The 18,729-nt window shown below is 41.6% G+C and overlaps 1 protein-coding gene across 1 annotated transcript in view; it reads left to right on the top strand.

Moving 5' to 3' along the window:
• The window catches only part of LOC126267297 (nibrin-like), a 179,017-nt gene that overhangs the window by 61,847 nt on the left and 98,441 nt on the right, over window positions 1–18,729 (top strand). Inside the window, exon 4 of the mRNA XM_049972374.1 lies at window positions 4,950–5,109. Within this exon, the coding sequence (XP_049828331.1) occupies window positions 4,950–5,109 (160 nt within the window). The remainder of the gene's footprint in view (window positions 1–4,949; window positions 5,110–18,729) is intronic.

The following is an 18,729-nucleotide window of genomic DNA, read 5'->3' on the forward strand; positions in this document are numbered from 1 at the left end:
GGAGGTGGGAACTTGCCCTTCAATATATTCTCTCTTCTCGTTATCCACCAAGCCTCAATCTCTGTTAATTTCAAGTTGTCGCCACTCATACCTCACCTGTCATTCAACATCATCTTTGCCTCCACACTTCTGCCTCGACTTACATCTCTGCCCATACTCTTTGCCTTTAAATATGTCTGCTTGTGTCTGTGTATGGATGGATGGATATGTGTGTGTGTGTGTGTGTGTGTGTGTGTGTGTGTGTGTGTGGGCGCGCGCGCGAGTATATACCTATCCTTTTTTCCCCCTAAGGTAAGTCTTTCTGCTCCCGGGATTGTAATGACTCCTTACCCTCTCCCTTAAAACCCACATCCTTTCATCTTTCCTTTTCCTTCCCTCTTTCCTGACGAAGCAACCGCCAGTTGTGAAAGCTCCTAATTTTGTGTGTGTGTTTGTGTGTTATTTTATTGTGCCTGTCTACTAGCGCTTTCCCGCTTGGTAAATCTTGGAATCTTTGTTTTAATATATAGAAAGAAACTTCCACATGGGAAAAATATATTAAAAACAAAGATTCCAAGACTTACCAAGCAGGAAAGCGCCGATAGACAGGCACAATAAAATAACACACAAAGACACACACACAAAATTTCGAGCTTTCGCAACTGGCGGCTGCTTCGTCAGGAAAGAGGGAAGGAAAAGGAAAGATGAAAGGATGTGGAAGTTTCTTGTCATGATTTAAACGACATGTCACTAGTCCAAAAGCACATGTACATTAGGTTTATTCTATCTCAGAATAGTACAAATGTCCATTTAAAGCTTTTTGCTTCAAATGAGCATTCCTGCCACATCCCCGAATAGTGACCATTCCTCCTGGGGCAATCTGTAGATTAATGTTAGTGAGTAAAAGGATATAAGCAGCAACTGTTTCTTCCCTTTCATACTTACTCCGTGACTATTCTTGGAAGAATCTGTCAAAATGTCTGTAGGAAATTAATAGATCTTTACATAAAACAGCCAGATAGTCTTCCAAAAGTACAAGAGTACAACTCAGAAAAATGGGACAGATGTAACTAAGTGTGCAAGTGACAATGAACGTGTGGTTGAAGTAGTTGATAGCCTAGACTGAAGTAGGTTCTAGACTCATTCTGTTGTTGCTACTTGCTCTTGTCAAGCTATAGTGCCAGGGGAGAGAGAGAGAGAGAGAGAGAGAGAGAGAGAGAGAGAGAGAGAGAGAGAGAGAGGTCAGCTACAAATCATTATTTTCAGTGTTGTGTCTGCCCTCCTTTTCTTCTCTGTTCACTGAGTAGTGAGTAAACATTTGCAGTTTCTTCATTTTCCTTGTCAGTTCTACATTTACATCATTACTTTCAAAAAATGGGAAACTCAGGATGGAATGTAACAATATTATGAAAAGGGAACTTACCGCTCACCATATAGCGGAAATTCTGAGTCCCAGATAGGCACAAGGAAAAGATTGTCATAAATATAGCTTTCGGCCTGTAAGGCCTTCATCATAAATAGACCACACACACACACACACACACACACACACACACACACACACACACACACACACGGGCGCGCGCGCGAATGCAACACACACACACACACAAATGACTGCAGTCTCAGGCAACTGTAGCCACAGTGCGAGTAACAGCACCAGTGCATGATGAGAGTGGTGACTGGTGTGGGATAAGGAGGAGGATGGGGCGGGGAGGGGTAGGGATAGTAGTGTGGGGTGGTGGAGAGTGCAATGCTACTAGGAAACGCACAGAGACAAGGTAGAGATAGGGTAGGGCAGTTTTTTGCATTCGGGAGGTTAGATGGAGGGCAGGGGAGAGGAGGGACTGTGGAGGGGGAGTGGAAAAAAAGAGAAGTAAAAAGACTGGGTGCAATGGTGGAATGAGGGCAGTATAGTGCTGGAAAGGGAACAGGGAAGCTGGATTGTTGAGGACTACCACTAACATAGGTTGATGCCAGCAAGGTTATGGGAACATAGGATACATTGCAGGGAAAGTTCCCACCTGTGCAATTCAGAAAAGTGAGAAGGATCCACATTGAACAGGTGGTGAAGCAGTCATTGAAGTGAAGAATGCCATGTTTGGCAGTGTGCTCATGAACCAGGTGGTCCACTTGTTTCTTGGCCACAGTTTGTCGATGGCCATTCATGTGGACACACAGCTTGTTGGTTGTCATTTCCACATAGAGTGCAGCACAGTGGTTGCAGCTTAGCTTGTAGATCACGTGGCTGGTTTCACAGGTAGCCCTGCCTTTGATGGGATAGACGATGTTTGTGACTGGACTGGAGTAGGTAGTGGTGGGAGGATGTAGGGCACAGGTCTCGCAACTAGGTCTATTACAGTGGTATGAGCTAGGAGGTAAGGTGTTGGGAGAAGGGGTTGTGTTGGGATGGACGAGTATATTGTGTAGGATCAGTGGATGGCAGAATACTGCTGTGGGAAAGGTGGGAAGGACAGTGGGCAGGACAGTTCTCATTTCAGGGCATAATGAGAGATAGTTGAAAACCTGGTGGAGTATGTAATTTACTTCCTCCAGTCCTGGGAGCTACTGATTTATGAGGGGAATTCTCCTCTGTGGCTGGACGGTGAGACTTTACTGCTTCACAGCCTGTTGTATATGGATCCTTCCATGAACACGAGCTTTTCTGAATTGCGCAGGTGGGAACTTTCCCTGCAATATATCCTACCTTCCCATAACCTTTCTGGCCTCACCCATCCAGCCTCCCTGTTCCCATTCCAGCACTATACAGCCCCGACTGCACATTGCTGCCCTACCCTCTCTCTGCCACATCTCTGCGTGCTTCCCAGCAGCACTGCACTGTCCCCCACTCCACCCTACTATCCCTCCCCCTCCCCACCCCAGCCTCCTCCTTAGTCCCTCCCAGTCGCCACTCCCATCGTGCACTGGTCGTGCTGCTTGCAGTGTGGCCACAGTACCCTGAGACTGCAGTCATGAGTGTGTGAGTTGCATTTGCGTGCGTATGTGTGTGTGTGTGTGTGAGAGAGAGAGAGAGAGAGAGAGATCTATTTTTGACGAAGGCCTTATGGGCCAAAAGCTACATTTGTGACAATCTTTTAGTTATGCCTACCTGTAACTCAGCATCTCCACCATATGGTGAGTGGCAACTTTCCTTGTCATAATACTGTTACATCAGTACTTTCATCTGTGACACTGCTTTTCCTATCTGTTTGTCCTTTACGGCACTATATATTTTCCAAACATATTGCGGCACACATTTGAATTGTAAAATGTTTTCAGCCATCTGTGTTTGGTATACTGATATTGAAGATTTCTTCAGTCAGTTTCTGAATTAAGTAAAGTACAAGGGTGAGTCAAATGAAAACCTTAAATTAGCGTGCTACAAACAGCATGCAGAATGGCCTACAGGGAGCAGCATAGTGCAGATGCACACATACCGTTGCAGTATCAGTATAAAGATGGCCGCCCCACTTGCAACTTGCACCAGAGAAAAACAGCGTTCTGTTATTCAGTTTTTGCGTAGTGAAGGTGTGAAACCTATTGAAATTCATCGACGAATTAAGGTTCAGTAGGGTGATGCATGTTTGTCACAGCAGCAAGTCTACGAATGGAGTAGGAAGTTCGCAAATGGTGTGAATTCAGTGGTAGATGCTCCTCGTCCAGGTCAGGCACAATGAGTTGTGACTTCACAGAACATTGCAGCAGTTGAATCCATAGTGAAGGAAAACCACCGAGTGACACTGGATAACATTGCAGCATGTTTACAGATTAGTCACGGATCAGCACACCTCATTGTGCAAGATGTGCTCCAGTTTCACAAAGTGTCTGCAAGATGGGTGCCACGGCAGCTGACTCCTGAAAGGAGAGAACGACGTGTTGATGTGTGTTTAAAGCTTTCCTGGTGTACTGATTGTTCCATAAAAACACGGTAGAACTGCCGGATATCAGTATCGTCATGCCATGATATTTCGGCGCAGTCTTGTGGCTATCTTCAGGTGAATGCCACTGTAGTAGTACTTGCAAGTACACGCTGAGCTCAGCTATTTAAAGCCTTACTGAGGTGACATTGCACATGCGCTGCTTAGCGTGTGCGTTCATAATGGCTCCATGCTCTGCGCCCCGTGCCCTCCACTGTGAAAGCCTGGCGTATCGGTATCAGGTCGATTTCCATCTTTATGCAGATAACTTCATAGTCGACATAGCTATCTGTGCTTTGAACAAGAAGGTGATCGCTTCCTTGCAAGAATCATTACTGGGGACAAAACCTGGGTTCACTTCCACCAACCGGAAACCTAGAGAGCGAGCAAGGAATGGCGCCATTCCTCATCACCAAAATCAAAGAAGTTTTGAACAGAACCATCAGCAGGGAAGGTTATGTTAACTCTCTTTTGGGATGAAAAAGGCGTCATTTTGGAGCTATACATATCTAGAGGGACCACTGTCACCAGTGCATCATATACAGATCTCCTAAAAAATCACCTGCGGCCTGCAATCAAATGAAAGCAATGTAGATTGCTGTCAGCAGGTGTCCTTTTGCAACATGACAATGCAAGGGCCCACACAACACTCGCAACAATCACAGACCTACATTTTGAGTGTCTTCCTCATCCACCATACTCACCAGACCTTGCCCCCAAGTGATTTCCATATGTTTAGACCCCTCAAAGATGCAATGGAAGGAAAGAAGTTCCGTTCTGATGAAGAGGTACAACACGCGGTGCATGAGTGGTTGTGTGGGCTACCAAAAGAATTTTTTTCCAAAGGAATTTATGCACTTTGTAAGCGCTGGAGGACTTGCATTGAGCATGGGGAACATTATGTTGAAGAGTGATACAGCACAATAAATAATATTTTAAAAATGTTTAAGGTTTTCATTTGACTCACCCTCATAAAAAAATATTTGTTCGGAAATTTGTCATTCACATTACATTAACAATATAACTGAGTTATTGATGTTATTTGATCTCCAGGTTGGAATATAAACCCCTGGTTGTGTCACTCTCTACCCTGTCGTCAGAAGAGAAGAGGAATGTCAAAGCTGTGATATCGAAATTGGGAGGTCATGTAGTTGATACCTGGTCTTCAGCATGCACACACCTCACAATGTGCAGTATCACTTTGACAATTAAGGTAATGTATCAAAATCCATTACTAAAACTACCACATGTTAGTTTTCACAAATATGCAGCCAACCGCTGCTTATCTGTATTGTTTCTCACTTTAGACAATATGTATTTTGCACCACTATATCTCAGTGCTTGGCAGGAGAGGAAAATTCTCACAGCATTGCATGAAGTATGCATGCTTCATGAATGGTGTCAGGTGTGAGCATTTCTCATCTAGTCCCAACTGGGTTGAGGTTTGTTGAAATCAAGTTTTATGAGCTGGAGGCTAGCATAAGTGAGTCAGCATTACTAATTTTCACCTACAGCTTCACCTTCACACAATTATGTCACATATTGCAGTCATCTCCTCTACCCTTTCTCTGTCCATCTCCTGCCCCTCTCTGTATCCATCTCCTCTGTCCCCTCCCAATATCAATCACCTCCCTTCTATATGCCCATCTCCTCCTTCCACCTCTCTCTGTCCATCTCCTATGACAGCCTGTTTTACAGCCACTTCCACCCAAATGAGAGGTGGTGCTTACCACCATAGTACTCTCTTCTGGACAGTAAGTGGTATGTGTACCAAGTTTGGTTAAAATCAATCCATTGGTTTAGGAGGAAATGTGGAACATGCAGTAGAGCCCCTATTTAACGTTTTTCTAGGGACCAGAATTTTTTAACCTTAAAATGGGAGTTTACCTTAAATCGAGGTTTTGATAGACAGTAAACCTTTTCCAGAACTCTTTGCCTGTATTGACATGAATGGCACCAAGACACATAATTTTCACAATAACAACAATAAAACAAGGAGATAGCTACCCTACGCACTATACTGTAATTACAACATTTTTTGTAGCACTAATGCAGTAGTCAAAGATCGTAGTTACCCAACACATTACAAAATTAAAACATCCACAATATACTTACACAATTACAGCTATATAATAAATCGAGTTACTTTTCCTATATACAATATTTATACAACTTTCACAGTGCCTCATTTTTTAAAATACCTGCAATCAAAAATGGTAGTCTGCTTTTTAGCACCGTTGGATTTTAGGTTCAAAATGTCCATCTCCAATTGATTTACTCTGTCTATAACAGGTTTGTCCACTTTAAACGCTGTGACAAATCTCCAGACAATGTCTGTGCTGGCAATAGCTTCACTGAATGACAGTGTTTGCATTTCTTCATCCCTAACATCATCGTCTTCTTCGATATCTTCATCATTCTGCTTTACTTCATCTTCGCAGATTTCCTCAAGATCTTGGATGCATGTAGTGATGGCATCATCATCAAAAACCACAAATTCATCAAAAGTGATGGGTAAATTGTTAGATACCTGCACCCAGTCATGCATGCCCAGTGCTGCTTCATCACCGTCGTCGTTGTGAGTGCTCATTTCATTAAATCCAGCCTTATGAAAGGCTTCCATAGTTACCATTTTCCAAGCTCCTGTGAGCATATGCATTGCTTGCAGGATGTTCAATTCAAGCACTTCATTCTTATCAATAAAGGCAAGTGCCTTAAGGACAAGAGCTTTTTGATACTTGCTTTTCGGGCTATGAATAATCCCTATATCCATGGACTGGAGTTTGCTAGTGCGATTTGCAGCAAAGAAATGCACTTTCCCATCCCGCAGAAATCCTAAGTCTGTTGGACGAGCAGGACACTTGTCCATAAAGAGAACAACCTTCCTGTTTCTAGCACCCATTCGTGCATCATGCATCAAAAGCTTGCAAGAACTTTTTGAACAAGTCCGCAGTCAACCAAGAACTTTTGTTGCTATCGTACTTACATGGCAGTGTAGCACTGTTCTTAAAGCAACATGGTTTGTGGAACTTTCCAGTTACTATGGGATCCAGCTTGTCACTGCCATCTGCATTACTGCATAAAAGAACAGTAATTTTCTGCTTGCTCATGGCATGCTTCTCCTTTAACACTTAAGGTTTTAGAGGGCATAAGCTGGTAAAACAGACCTGTTTCATCCACATTGCACACATCCCTAGATCCAAAACCTTCCAAGAGGGGTGGCAGCACCTCTTCTTGCCAGTGTTCAACAGTTTCATCACTAACTGCAGCACTCTCTCCACATACTGCCCTGCAAGTTATCCCATAGCGTTTTTTGAACATACCCAGCTTACCATTTGAAGCTTTGAATTCTGTTAGCCCAAGTTTCCCTGATATCATAGATGCTTTCATTTTTATCAATGCCCCATCGATTGGTAAATTTTCAGCACGTGCTCCATTGAACCACTCCATTAGCTTCGATTCCATTTCTGTGTACGGCGACTTTTTAACATTTTTTTCTCTGCTTTGCTTTTGAACCATACTGTGTTTCTTGATCCAGAATCTTCTCCTTATTCTTCAGTATTCCTGATAATGAGACTATGGAAGTCCCAGGTGTCGAGCCATTTCACTTACAGGTACATTTGTGTTTCTCTCCATTTCCCGAATCAAGTTCACTTTCTCCACGACAGATAGATTTTTTCTTTTTGCTGCCATAGTCAACTTCACTACAACAATGAGCAAACTGATATACAGCTGGATTCTCCACGCAATACACAATAATACATGAACTGATGCAAACTTGCATAAACTGAAGCTATACTGTAATGCTGCTATGAACGTACAGACTCAGGCAGCACTCAGCCACTTGCAAGCATGTAAAGCAGCTTGAGTGCTAGCACGCTGTACGTTGTTAGTCTTTGGCCACGGACAGCTTAAGTTCGAGCTTGCTCTTGCATGTAGTGAGGAATCGATATGGAAGATGATCGATCGTATCCAATATACTGCAAATGCTGGAGTTCATAGGTTCTTAAAGCCCATATTACACGATGCTTGCATCTGGAGGCAAAGCCTATGGAAGTTCTGAAAAATCCCGCTAGAAGCCGCCGCAAGTACTGTAGTTACCGTATTGCCCTTAATGCAAGCTGACCTCACATGCAAGCCGCAACCCAGAAATGAGACTCAGGGAAATAAATAAATTAATTAATTAATTTTACCCCGATTTCAAGCCGCACTTAAAAGTGAAAGATATGGCTCATCATATGATGGATAGAATATTAAGTGGCTCTACCTCTCAGGGATTTGGGACACAAAATTACAATTCCATCCCAAAACACTGACAATAGTGAAAATTCACAATATCTATCGAAATACAGTAGTCTGGATCTACACACACATGAGCTGTCAGCAGTGATGTTGCAGGCAAGCTCGCTGCACTGCATACTGAAACACAGTCATGATTTTTCATGTTTTATTATTAATGCTAGCGACTCCTTGTCCCTACTTTCGTACAAAGCATCATCCTCTGTACCATCAAGTTCATTAGAAATACAGTATTTTTTAAATGCGTGACAAACAGTTTCACTTGGGAGACGTTTCCAAGCTTGACTAATGCACACGCACATTTGAGACAAACTTGCACACTTAACATGTCCTTTAGGCATTAATTGGCTATCTTCTTTCATGAGGCACTGTAACACAAGCATATGTGGCAAACCTAGCAAGGTACCAGGACGACGTTGCCAGACAGGTCTGATCTACTCTAAAACCATGCCCTCCTTGAACCAGCCAATTTCATTAGCACGTACAACAACATCTTTAGGAAACACTTTGGTAAAGTCTTCTGTGTGAAATAAATGGTGGCAGTTTGTGGCCATCAGCTGTACAAGCCAGCGTGAATTTCCTGTGCGCAGTTTGGTGATGTAACGCTGAAATGTGATGAGTTTTTCCCCGTATTTTTCAGGCCCAATTGCAGCTCCCTTTAAAATCCTGGATTTTCTGACATGCTTTTACTTCCACTATTTCTGCAGTTACAGGTAAGCACTGTCATTGCTTCCTCCCAAAATCATTCAATACGACTTCCAACTCATAGTGGCAGCCACATTTTCATCCAGAAAATGCTTTTCTGTTGCTGGAACAAGCTGAAAGTTGTTACTTCTGCTGTCTTCTGCCTTACCAAAGTTCAAAAGCAGACGGAAACGAACATTTTTGCGTTCACTGCTCTCATTAGCTGGAGTTGCCGAAATGTAAATCCATGCTTGTCAAGTTTCTTCAAAACGTCCGTTTTGATTGTGTATATATAAAGAGTTTCTTTTTAAATTGTTATGAATATTTGAAAAATTGCTAAATTCGCCCATGATAAAAAATACTTTAACATTCCTTACTCAAAACTAACACTACGGTTTCTGTGGCGACTTCTAGTGGCAAAAAGCAGCAATAAAGGCCACAAGCACTTACGGCGGCAGCTAGCGGCATTTTTCGGAACTTCTTAGGCTTTGCATCTGAATGTGAACTGCAGGCAATGTTTTGGATTCTAAAAACTGGAAAAAATGTGTGGGTTGCATTTGGGCCACAAAAGCCACTATTGTATTGTGTTCAATATGCGGGTTTTGCTGTAATGGGAATTATGTTAAATCAAATATAAAATAGCATTGCACATCTGGAATAATTTTAAGGACTTGAAACTTCTTCTATTTAACACGGGTTTTTGCTAAATCGAGGTCACACAAAATTGTGATTATACTGTACATACATACATTTTATAATATACTAGACTTTACCTATGGCTTCACCTGCATACGCATATGTCATATATATTGCACACATATAAATTTGATTCTCTGCTGTTTTACACTATGTAATATCAGAGAGAATGATAAATTTATCTGTGTTATTCAGCCACAATAGTTGGCTGCATGATGGTAGATGTTAGCTATGGTATCGTCATAGAAAACAGGAAAAATTTTGATCCCTCCCATAATCTGCTTCCTCCTTCTGTTTCTCTCCCACCTGCTCCATGTGCTTCATTGCATACTGTTCCCCTTCCTCTTGCCTCTCAACACCCTGCCCCTCTTCCACTGCCTCCCCACACCCCCACCTCCTTCCAACAGCCTCATCACACCTTCTCGCTCTTACATCTCACAACCCCTCCCTCTTCCACATGTCTCCTCACACCCTCTTCATTTCCCACCTCCCCACTACCCCTCTCCATCTTCTTCTTGTCTCCTATACTTCCCCCTCATATCCCCTATCTCTGTCTATCTCTTCTTCCTCCCCCTCCCCCTCCTCCTCCCCCCCTCCTCCTTCCCCTTCCCCTCCTCCTCCTCCTCCTCCTCCTCCTCCTCCTCCTCTCCATGTCCATCCCCCCTCCACTTCTCCTTTATACAATTCCTCCTCCCCATCTCTCTGTCCATCCCTCCTCTCCTTCTGTCTACCTCGTACTCTCCCTCTCTGTCCATATCCTCTCCCTCTCCTTCTACCCACCTCTGTCTCCACCTCTTACTGTCCATTTTCTCCTCCCTTCACACTCTGTCTTCTTCCTCCAACCCTCTCTACCAATCTTCTCCTTCCTCCTCTCTCTGCTCGTATTCTCCTCCCCTCCTTCTGTCCATCTCTTTGTCTCCTTGCTCCTAGTCCATCTCATCCTTCCCCACTTGCTGGCCATCTCATCCTCCCTCTGTTCCTCCATATCAAGGTGTATATGCCCCAAAACAACAAGGAAATCCAAGAAAAATGTGGGAATATTTTCATCTGGGACAAAATGGAAGTACTCTTGATTTTTTTTGTATTCCAGGAATTTATCATTATTTTAGTTTTTAATTAAATTTCTGTAATTTTTTCTGGTGAGAAATGATACTCTAAGAAAGAATTTGGCTTTAGCCAGCTACTACTGAATAATATTTCAGCAATAAAACATAAACAAGATAATAACACCAAAATAAAACTTTAGTTGCAGAGAAAATGTGCTATTTACAACAACAAAACACAGTGAACATACAAGCATCTGCCGACAGTAAAATGTGTCAAAGGCTTTAAGATGAAGACTGTGCAATACTTCGTACAAGCCGATAGTAAAATGTGTCATAGGCTTTAAGACAAAGACTGTGCAATACTTTGTAACAGCAAACTGCTTTCTATTAGTGTTACATCACAACTGTTTACGTTTTTAACAGATTGTGGAAAAATATTGCAAATGGTGATTTGAGAAGTGTTACTTTCAAAGTAAATTTACTTTCATGGAAGACGAGTTATGTTACATGTGAGAATGCTCAATGAATTTCTTAAATCATGGAGCATTTGACTCTCTGAAAATTTAACACTTTGACGAACAGCCTCTTGGAATAATTGGAAGCCCGGAAGACCACCCATTTATGCCATCATTTAAAATTTTACTGGCACATTTGTGTTTAATATATCGTAAAAGGTAACATGCACTAAAAATACCGAGCTTCAAGGTTAGTTTGTCATATTTATTTTAGTTTTTTCACTGATTACAAATTATACAATAACAATGGCAAAAGTGTAGTTATCCTTTAAAAAAAAAGTGCAAGGTGAGTTCTTGAGCAGTTTCACACAGTCAGCTTTTCTTTCAAAGTGGCCGACAGAACATGTATTCAGTCAGGTAATCCATGAAATGTTCGATGCACATCAGTGAGTATTTACAATCATGCATGTCATAAATACTCGGCTCCTGCAGTCTGAACTGTGCTCTTAGGATTCTGCCTAATGACATGCTGGGAAAAAACAGCAAAAAATTATTGATGAACAATATTATATGTGAAAGCTTAGCCTTTCTTTATGAAAAATATCATATAGTAGTCACATTTCACAAAGAAAGAATACATATTATTGTGCCATTATCTTCCTGATTTGAGAGTTCTCATCCAGGCCACTATGAACACTATTACAGTCTCACAGAATGGGCATCACACTACTTATATTTTGGTGTTCTGTGTTCAGAAGCTACTATGCTGTATTTAATGAATTCGTATTATTTTTTTTTAATACAAAAATATGCAGTGTACATGTTCCTGTACGTTATAGGTCTTTCGAAAACGTGTTTGTTTTTTGCTGGATGTGCCAGAAAATTCTACACCAGGATCAAAGGATTGATATGTTTTACAGCTCTGATGGAAAGTAAATCGTCTCTTAACACAGAAAAAATGTTCTTTAGTCCAGGATATACAGGGTGTAAATTTTAAGTTGACAAACTAGAATAACTCGAAAAATAAGGTTCACACGAAAAAATGTATAGAATCCAAAGTTGATTACTTTCAAGGGGGACATCTGCTGGTGCTAAAATTAGCCCACCATCCCAAGCCCGGTGGAGGGGTGGGGCGGGAGGCAACTTTAAAATTTCAAATGGCAACCCCCATTTTTTATTGCAAAATTGGATTCTACATAAAAAACTACGTACATTTTGTCTTAAACTTTTGTTGTGGTTCTTGGTAGTTGGTGAGGTAATTCAAGAAAATTCGGGTCAACATTGTAAAACTCTAATTCCTCTCTCTCAAACCCCACCCTATGGGGGGGGGGGGGGGGAGGCAGAGTTTTAGTTTTAGCAAATCAAAATTTATGAAGTAAATAAGTATTTTTTATTTATCCGTAACCATTTTGCATGCAAAAATGAGAATATGAATTTTCTTGAATTACAGCACCAACTACCAAGAATCAAAACAAATGTTTAAGACAAAATGTACACAGTTTATTATGTAAAATCTGATTCTGAAATAAAAAATGGGGGTTCCCGTTTGATATTTTAATGTTGCCTCCCACCCCACCCCCAGGGGGCTGGGGTGGCGGGCTAATTTTAGCACCAGCAGATGGCTCCCTCGAAAGTAATCAACTTTGCATTCCACACATTTTTTCTTGTGAACCTTATTGTTTGAGTTATTCTGGTTTGTCAACTGAAAAAACTTAAAGTTTACATCTTGTAGTGAATTTTCACTCAAAAAAATTGCATTTTCACCCAAAAAATGTTTTTAACTGGAAAATGTGGGGAAAATCCGTGAATTTTTTTCTTGTCCGCATATACACCTTTCCACATCCTCCACCCTCTGTCTGTCCATTGTCTCCTCCACACTCCATCCATCATCTCCTCCCCCCTCTGCCCATCTCCTGCTCCACCCTCTCTCTTTCCATCTTCCCCATCCTCTCTCTCTGTTCATTTCCTTCTCTCCTCTTTCTGACTGTCTCTGCTTTTCCCCCCCTCCCTCCTGCCAATCTTCTCCTCGCTTCTTTCTCTGCCCATGTTCTCTTCTGCCCTTTCTCTGCCCATCTCCTCCTCCCCTGTCTCTGTCCATCTTCTCCTCTGTCTCTGTCCATCTCATCATCTCCTTCTCACTGTCCATCTCCTCCTCTGCCTCTCTCAATCCATCTCCTCTTCCCGAACTTCCATACCCACCACCACTCCCTCCCAATGGGAGATGGTTCTTACCCCACAGTACTTCTTTGCAGACAATAAGTAGTATGTGTTCCATGTTTGGCTGAAACAATTTCAGTGGATTAGGATGAAATGTGGAACAAACATATGCTGACTCATTTATATTTTGTGTATGTATATGATGTGATGCAGAATATAAATGTAGATTGTTTGGTGTCATGATGGGACATTGTGTATTTCAAACAAAGAAGGTGTGGAAGGCTCTAGTGACATGGTGAAGCCAGCTTTCCTAACGGAGTAAACCCTAAAAAGAAATCCTGCCAGCTCAGGGCAGAACAGTGGCAGCCCCACTACTGCACTAACCCTGTGCAGCGCCTGTAACAAGGCCAGGGGACATTTTACCCCCACAAAAACCTCACAAATGTGCCTCGGAATGGGATGGAACCCCATAAGTCAAAAATGGCTAGGTATACTGGTTTATGAATTGGCACGTGGAATATTAAAAGTCTGTATAGACCTGGAGCTGTTAGGACAGGTGTCTCTGAACTAGAAGAGTATAAAATGGACATTACTGCATTATGAGAAACGAGATGGCTAGGGGAAGGGATATTATGTGAGAAGAAATCAGTGATCTTTTATGGTGGTTGTGAAGAAAATGTTAAACATGAACATGGAATGGGATTTGTGGTGAGTGAGTGGGTGCTAGTGCTAGTTGAAGGCCTTCAGTGCAGTCAGCAACAGAATATTGTGTCTGACTATTAGACATAGGTATGGCGATCTCACCCTTGTTAATGGATATGCACCAACAAACATAAGTGATGAAGACAAGAAGAGTGAATTCTATGAAGAACTGGAAAGAACCGTGGGGAGTATTAGATATCTTAAGATTATTCTGGGAGACTTCAATGCAAAAGTGGGACAAGAAGAGATTTATAGACCAACAGTTGGAAAAGAGAGTTTACATGCAAAAACATATGAGAATGACCTGTTGTTAATCATTTTTGCATTAAGTCAGAATCTTGTGGTGAGCTCAACATCTTTCCCCCACAAACAGAGCCACAAAGGCACCTGGATTTCCCCATGTGATAGCACTGTCAATCAGATAGATCATCTGCTGATAGATGAGAGGTACAAGAAGTGTGAGATCGTACAGAGGAGCAGATGCACACACAGACCACTTCTTAGTCATAGCCAAATCACAGTTGTGCTACAAAATGAAGAAGAAAAAGATGGCCAAGAGACAGTTTGATACTGAGAAGCTTAAGGATCCAGAGATATTCCAGCAGTATAACATTAAAGTGCATAACAAGTTTGAAGTATTGGCATCAGAACACACTGATGAAATAAGTGCTAACAAGTGATGGGAAGAAATAAGGACCTCCGTAACTGAAGTAGCTGAAGAAATTCTAGGAGAGAAAAAGCTAACAAATAAGAAGAAATGCCTCAATGAGGCATTTGAACAAGCTGTGAACCAGGAAGAGAGCAATGGCAGTGCACATGCTGGATAGACGATGTGCGGAACAAAAGGAAGCACTCAAGACCGTAAGAAGAGAAGTAAATAGGATTCCGAGAACAGAAAAAAAAGTTCATGGACAATATGATTGATTGAATCGAAAAGGCAAATTCCATATGAGACACATAAAAATGTTTCAGATGTTGAAACATATGAGCAATGGTCACAGAAACAAAGTTTTAGCTATTAATGATAAGGATGGAAATATGCTAACAGACAAGGAAAAAAATTGTGAATAGGCAGAGAGAATATTTTGAAGAGTTATTAGATGCTGAAGATCTAGAGAGTGTCTTTCCACATGAGAAGAATACTTAGGGTGAAAGAGAAGCCACAAACATTCAAGTGACTCAACAAGATGTAGAAAGAGCAATGAGGAAACTAAAGAATAATAAGGTACCAGGAGAAGATAGGATAATGGCAGAGATGTTGAAGGCAGGAGGAGAAACACAACAGAAAGAGCTGTACAATCCCATAAAGAAAATATGGGAAAAAGAGAAAATCCCAGAAGAGTGGAAATCAGCTATCATTATTCCACTTCATAAAAAGAACAGTAATAGGAATTGTAACAACTGCAGTGGCATTTCTCTCCTAAGTGTACCTTATAAAGTTCTATCTTTAATAATACTTGAAAAACTTAAGCCGTTTGCAAAAGATATTGTAGGAGAGTATCAGGTAAGCTTCCAGTAAGGACGATCGACCATCGGTTTCTGGTGCCATTTATGGACTGCTCAAAGGTTTATAACAGTATCCACAGATTAAGTGTGTACAACATCACGAGAAAGCTTGGTATACCGATGGAGTTAATAAATAAGGTCAAAGTGTGCACAGCAGAGACAAAAGCCAAAGTCAAATACCAAGGGGAGCTGTCCAAGGAATTCCATATCCGAATCGATGTGTGGCAAGGTAACATTATTTCACCACTGTTATTTAATCTGGTTCTAGAGAAAGTAATACAAGAAATGAAAAGAGAAAACTAAGGGGTGACACTAAATGGTAGGACGAATTTATTGGGTTATGCAAACGGCATCACAGTTCTTGCAGAATCAGAGGAAGAGTTGGCAGAAACCATAGAGGACCTAGCACAAAATGCAAGTAAGATTGGGTAACAGATTAATGCGGGAAAGACTGAGGTAGGTATGAATGTGGAAATTTGCTGAAGTGGAAAATTTTAAATACCTTGGTACATTGTACAACAAACAAAATAATTTAAAACAGGAAATAAATCAATGTATTGTGAATGAATCTAAAACTTATTTCAGTCTAAAGGAGGTAATGTCATCCAAGAATCTGTCAATTAAGACCAAACTTAACGCATACAATGCCATGGTAGTGCCAGTATTGTAGAACGGATCAGAAACCCTAAGCACAACAAAGAAGAATCAAGAAAACTTGTTGGTCTCTGAAAGAAAAATTATGATAACGATCTTTGGGCCTGTACAGGAAGGGAGCTCGTGGAGACGTAGAAAAAACCAAGAATGATATGAGCTGATGAGGCAACCAAACAATATTCAAAAGCTGAAAGTGCGGAGAATAAGCTTGGCAGGCCACATTGTTAGGAAACCAGACACCTCGGGCAAAAGCCATACTTATGGGGAGACCTGATGGTACCCGTCCAATCAGAATACCCAGAAAGCAATGGGAGGATGAACTACAGAAAGACCTTTGCCAGCTAGAAATCTGTGACAACTGGATCCAAACTGCACAAGATCACCATCTATGGAGTAGCATTGTGAGGTTGGCGCACGATCTACAGGGTCCTCAATCGCTGATTTGATGATGATGAAATAGTGTGCATGTTGGTTAAACATTCTGACCGCAAACACTCTCAAATTAAATTGTACACCAGTGAAATCAGCACTGAAATGAGATGCTTAAAGTGGGCAATCTCTAAAGGCACCTACTGAACCCCAGTTGTATGGTGGTGAGATATTGTGTATTTCAGGAAATGTTTATATTGCCTTCACAGCACTCTTATAAAATATCTCAGACTAAACTTGCATACTGATGCAAATGGATATTGATGTGAGACACATCAACAGGCAACCTCTGGATGGCATGCTAAAACCCAGTTGTATTGCTGTTGCCATGGCATTCAGGGTTGTGTCTGATTCAACATATATTTCTGTGGCTGGGCATGGAAATCCCATAGATCTTTTAAACAATGCTAGTGGCTTGGCTGGACTGTCATAAAAAAAGCACTAAACCTATAAAGAGCACAGATGCAGTCATCATCCATAATTCAAGTCAGTACCAAAAAGATTTGAAACTAGCTCTGTAACATGGGGAACATCAGAGAACAATTCACAATCTTCACATGTGATTTTGACATGGGGCCTATTGCTGCTAAGTTCTTTCCCAGGCTGCTGACCCAGTAGCAGAAGGAACATTGCATCAGAGTCTCTCAAGAACTCCATCCTTCATCTCAAGGACTGTTATGGGTGACAAAATCTGAGTATGCAGATATAACCCTGAGACAAAGCAAATGTCTTCACAGCAGAAGGGCCCATCATCTTCACAACTGCAACAGGGGAGACATGTCCACAGCACATCCCAAGTGCACACTCATAATCTCTTTCAACATTTGTGGTGATGTGGATCAGTCAGACCATTAATAGTGAGCTGTACTGTGCAAACGTAGGTAAGGAAATAAAGTATTTTCTTGTAAACAGAGTTAGTCTCACTACTTTTTGATATTGCCTTGTATTCAGAGAGAATGAAAATGAATCACTGCTGACCAAAAAGAAGAGACACTAGGTAGCAAGCGAGCATGGAGAAGGGTTATTCTGAAAGTAATGCCTCTTATTTTTATTCATAGAAACTACAGGAGATATATAAATCACAACAGCACAGCTAAATAGAGCAATATTTCAGCTATAGACTGTCATTTTTCCACATTGTCACCACAATGCATTATGCATCTTTGCCAACAGTGAACCAGAGCCTGCATGCCATGCTTGTAAAAGTTAGAATGAGCTGAGGCTAACCTCTTCCTTACACTTCGACAAAAGCATCCGAGTCTTGTAAATGTTTGCCACGTAGTCCATCTTTCAGAGGCCCAAAGAGATGGGAGTCTGTAGGCACTGTATCAGGACTATGGTGAAATTGGTAAGACAGTCCAGCTGAATTTCACAATGAGTTTCATGTACACAAAACTGGTGTGGGGCCTGGCATTACCATGTTGCAGGTAAAAGTTGGTCTTCTTCTGTGACCTTACTCTGGAAATTTGGGCTTTCAGTTTAGTGTTGTCTTGTAGCGTACAGAACTGACAGTTTCTCCAGGTTCCAGGGCATCCAAAAGAACCACATCCTGGCTATCCCAGAAGACTGTGCACATCAGTTTGCCTGCAGAAAGCTGTGTCTTAAATTTCTTCTTTGACAGAGAATTTGCAAGTCGCCATTTTGTGAACTGTCTTGGATTCCGGCTCATAGTGGTGACACCTTGTATCATCTCTGGTGATGATACTATTCAGAAAATTGTTACCCTCAGCTTCATATTGGTTCAGCAGGTCCCAACACATTTCCATCCAATGAGTTCTTTGTTCTTCTCTAAGCATCCGCAGGACCCATCTCACACAGACTTTTCAATAACCAAAATGTTCCAGCATTGTTTCCAAGACATTATAGCTGACATGCAGCTTTGCACACAATTATCCGGTTGTTATCTGTTGATCAGCATGAATGAGTTGATCAGGACGCTCTTCGTTGCGAGGCATGACAGAGGTGCAGGGTCAATCGGGCCACGGCTTGTCATTCACACCCTTTTCACTGCCTTGAAAATGCTACACCTGTCACCTCACATTGCTCACACCTGTTGTATGGTCTCCATACACCTTCAGCAAGTGTTGATGGATTTCAATCGGTGCATTTTCTTTAGCAGTGAGGAATTCAATCACACATTGCCATTTCATTTGTGTGTCCATATCAGACTCCATTTTGGAACAATCCTCTGCTGGCGCCAACTAC

Source organism: Schistocerca gregaria, chromosome 4 (assembly GCF_023897955.1).
Source record: "Schistocerca gregaria isolate iqSchGreg1 chromosome 4, iqSchGreg1.2, whole genome shotgun sequence".
Lineage (NCBI taxonomy): Eukaryota > Metazoa > Arthropoda > Insecta > Orthoptera > Acrididae > Schistocerca > Schistocerca gregaria.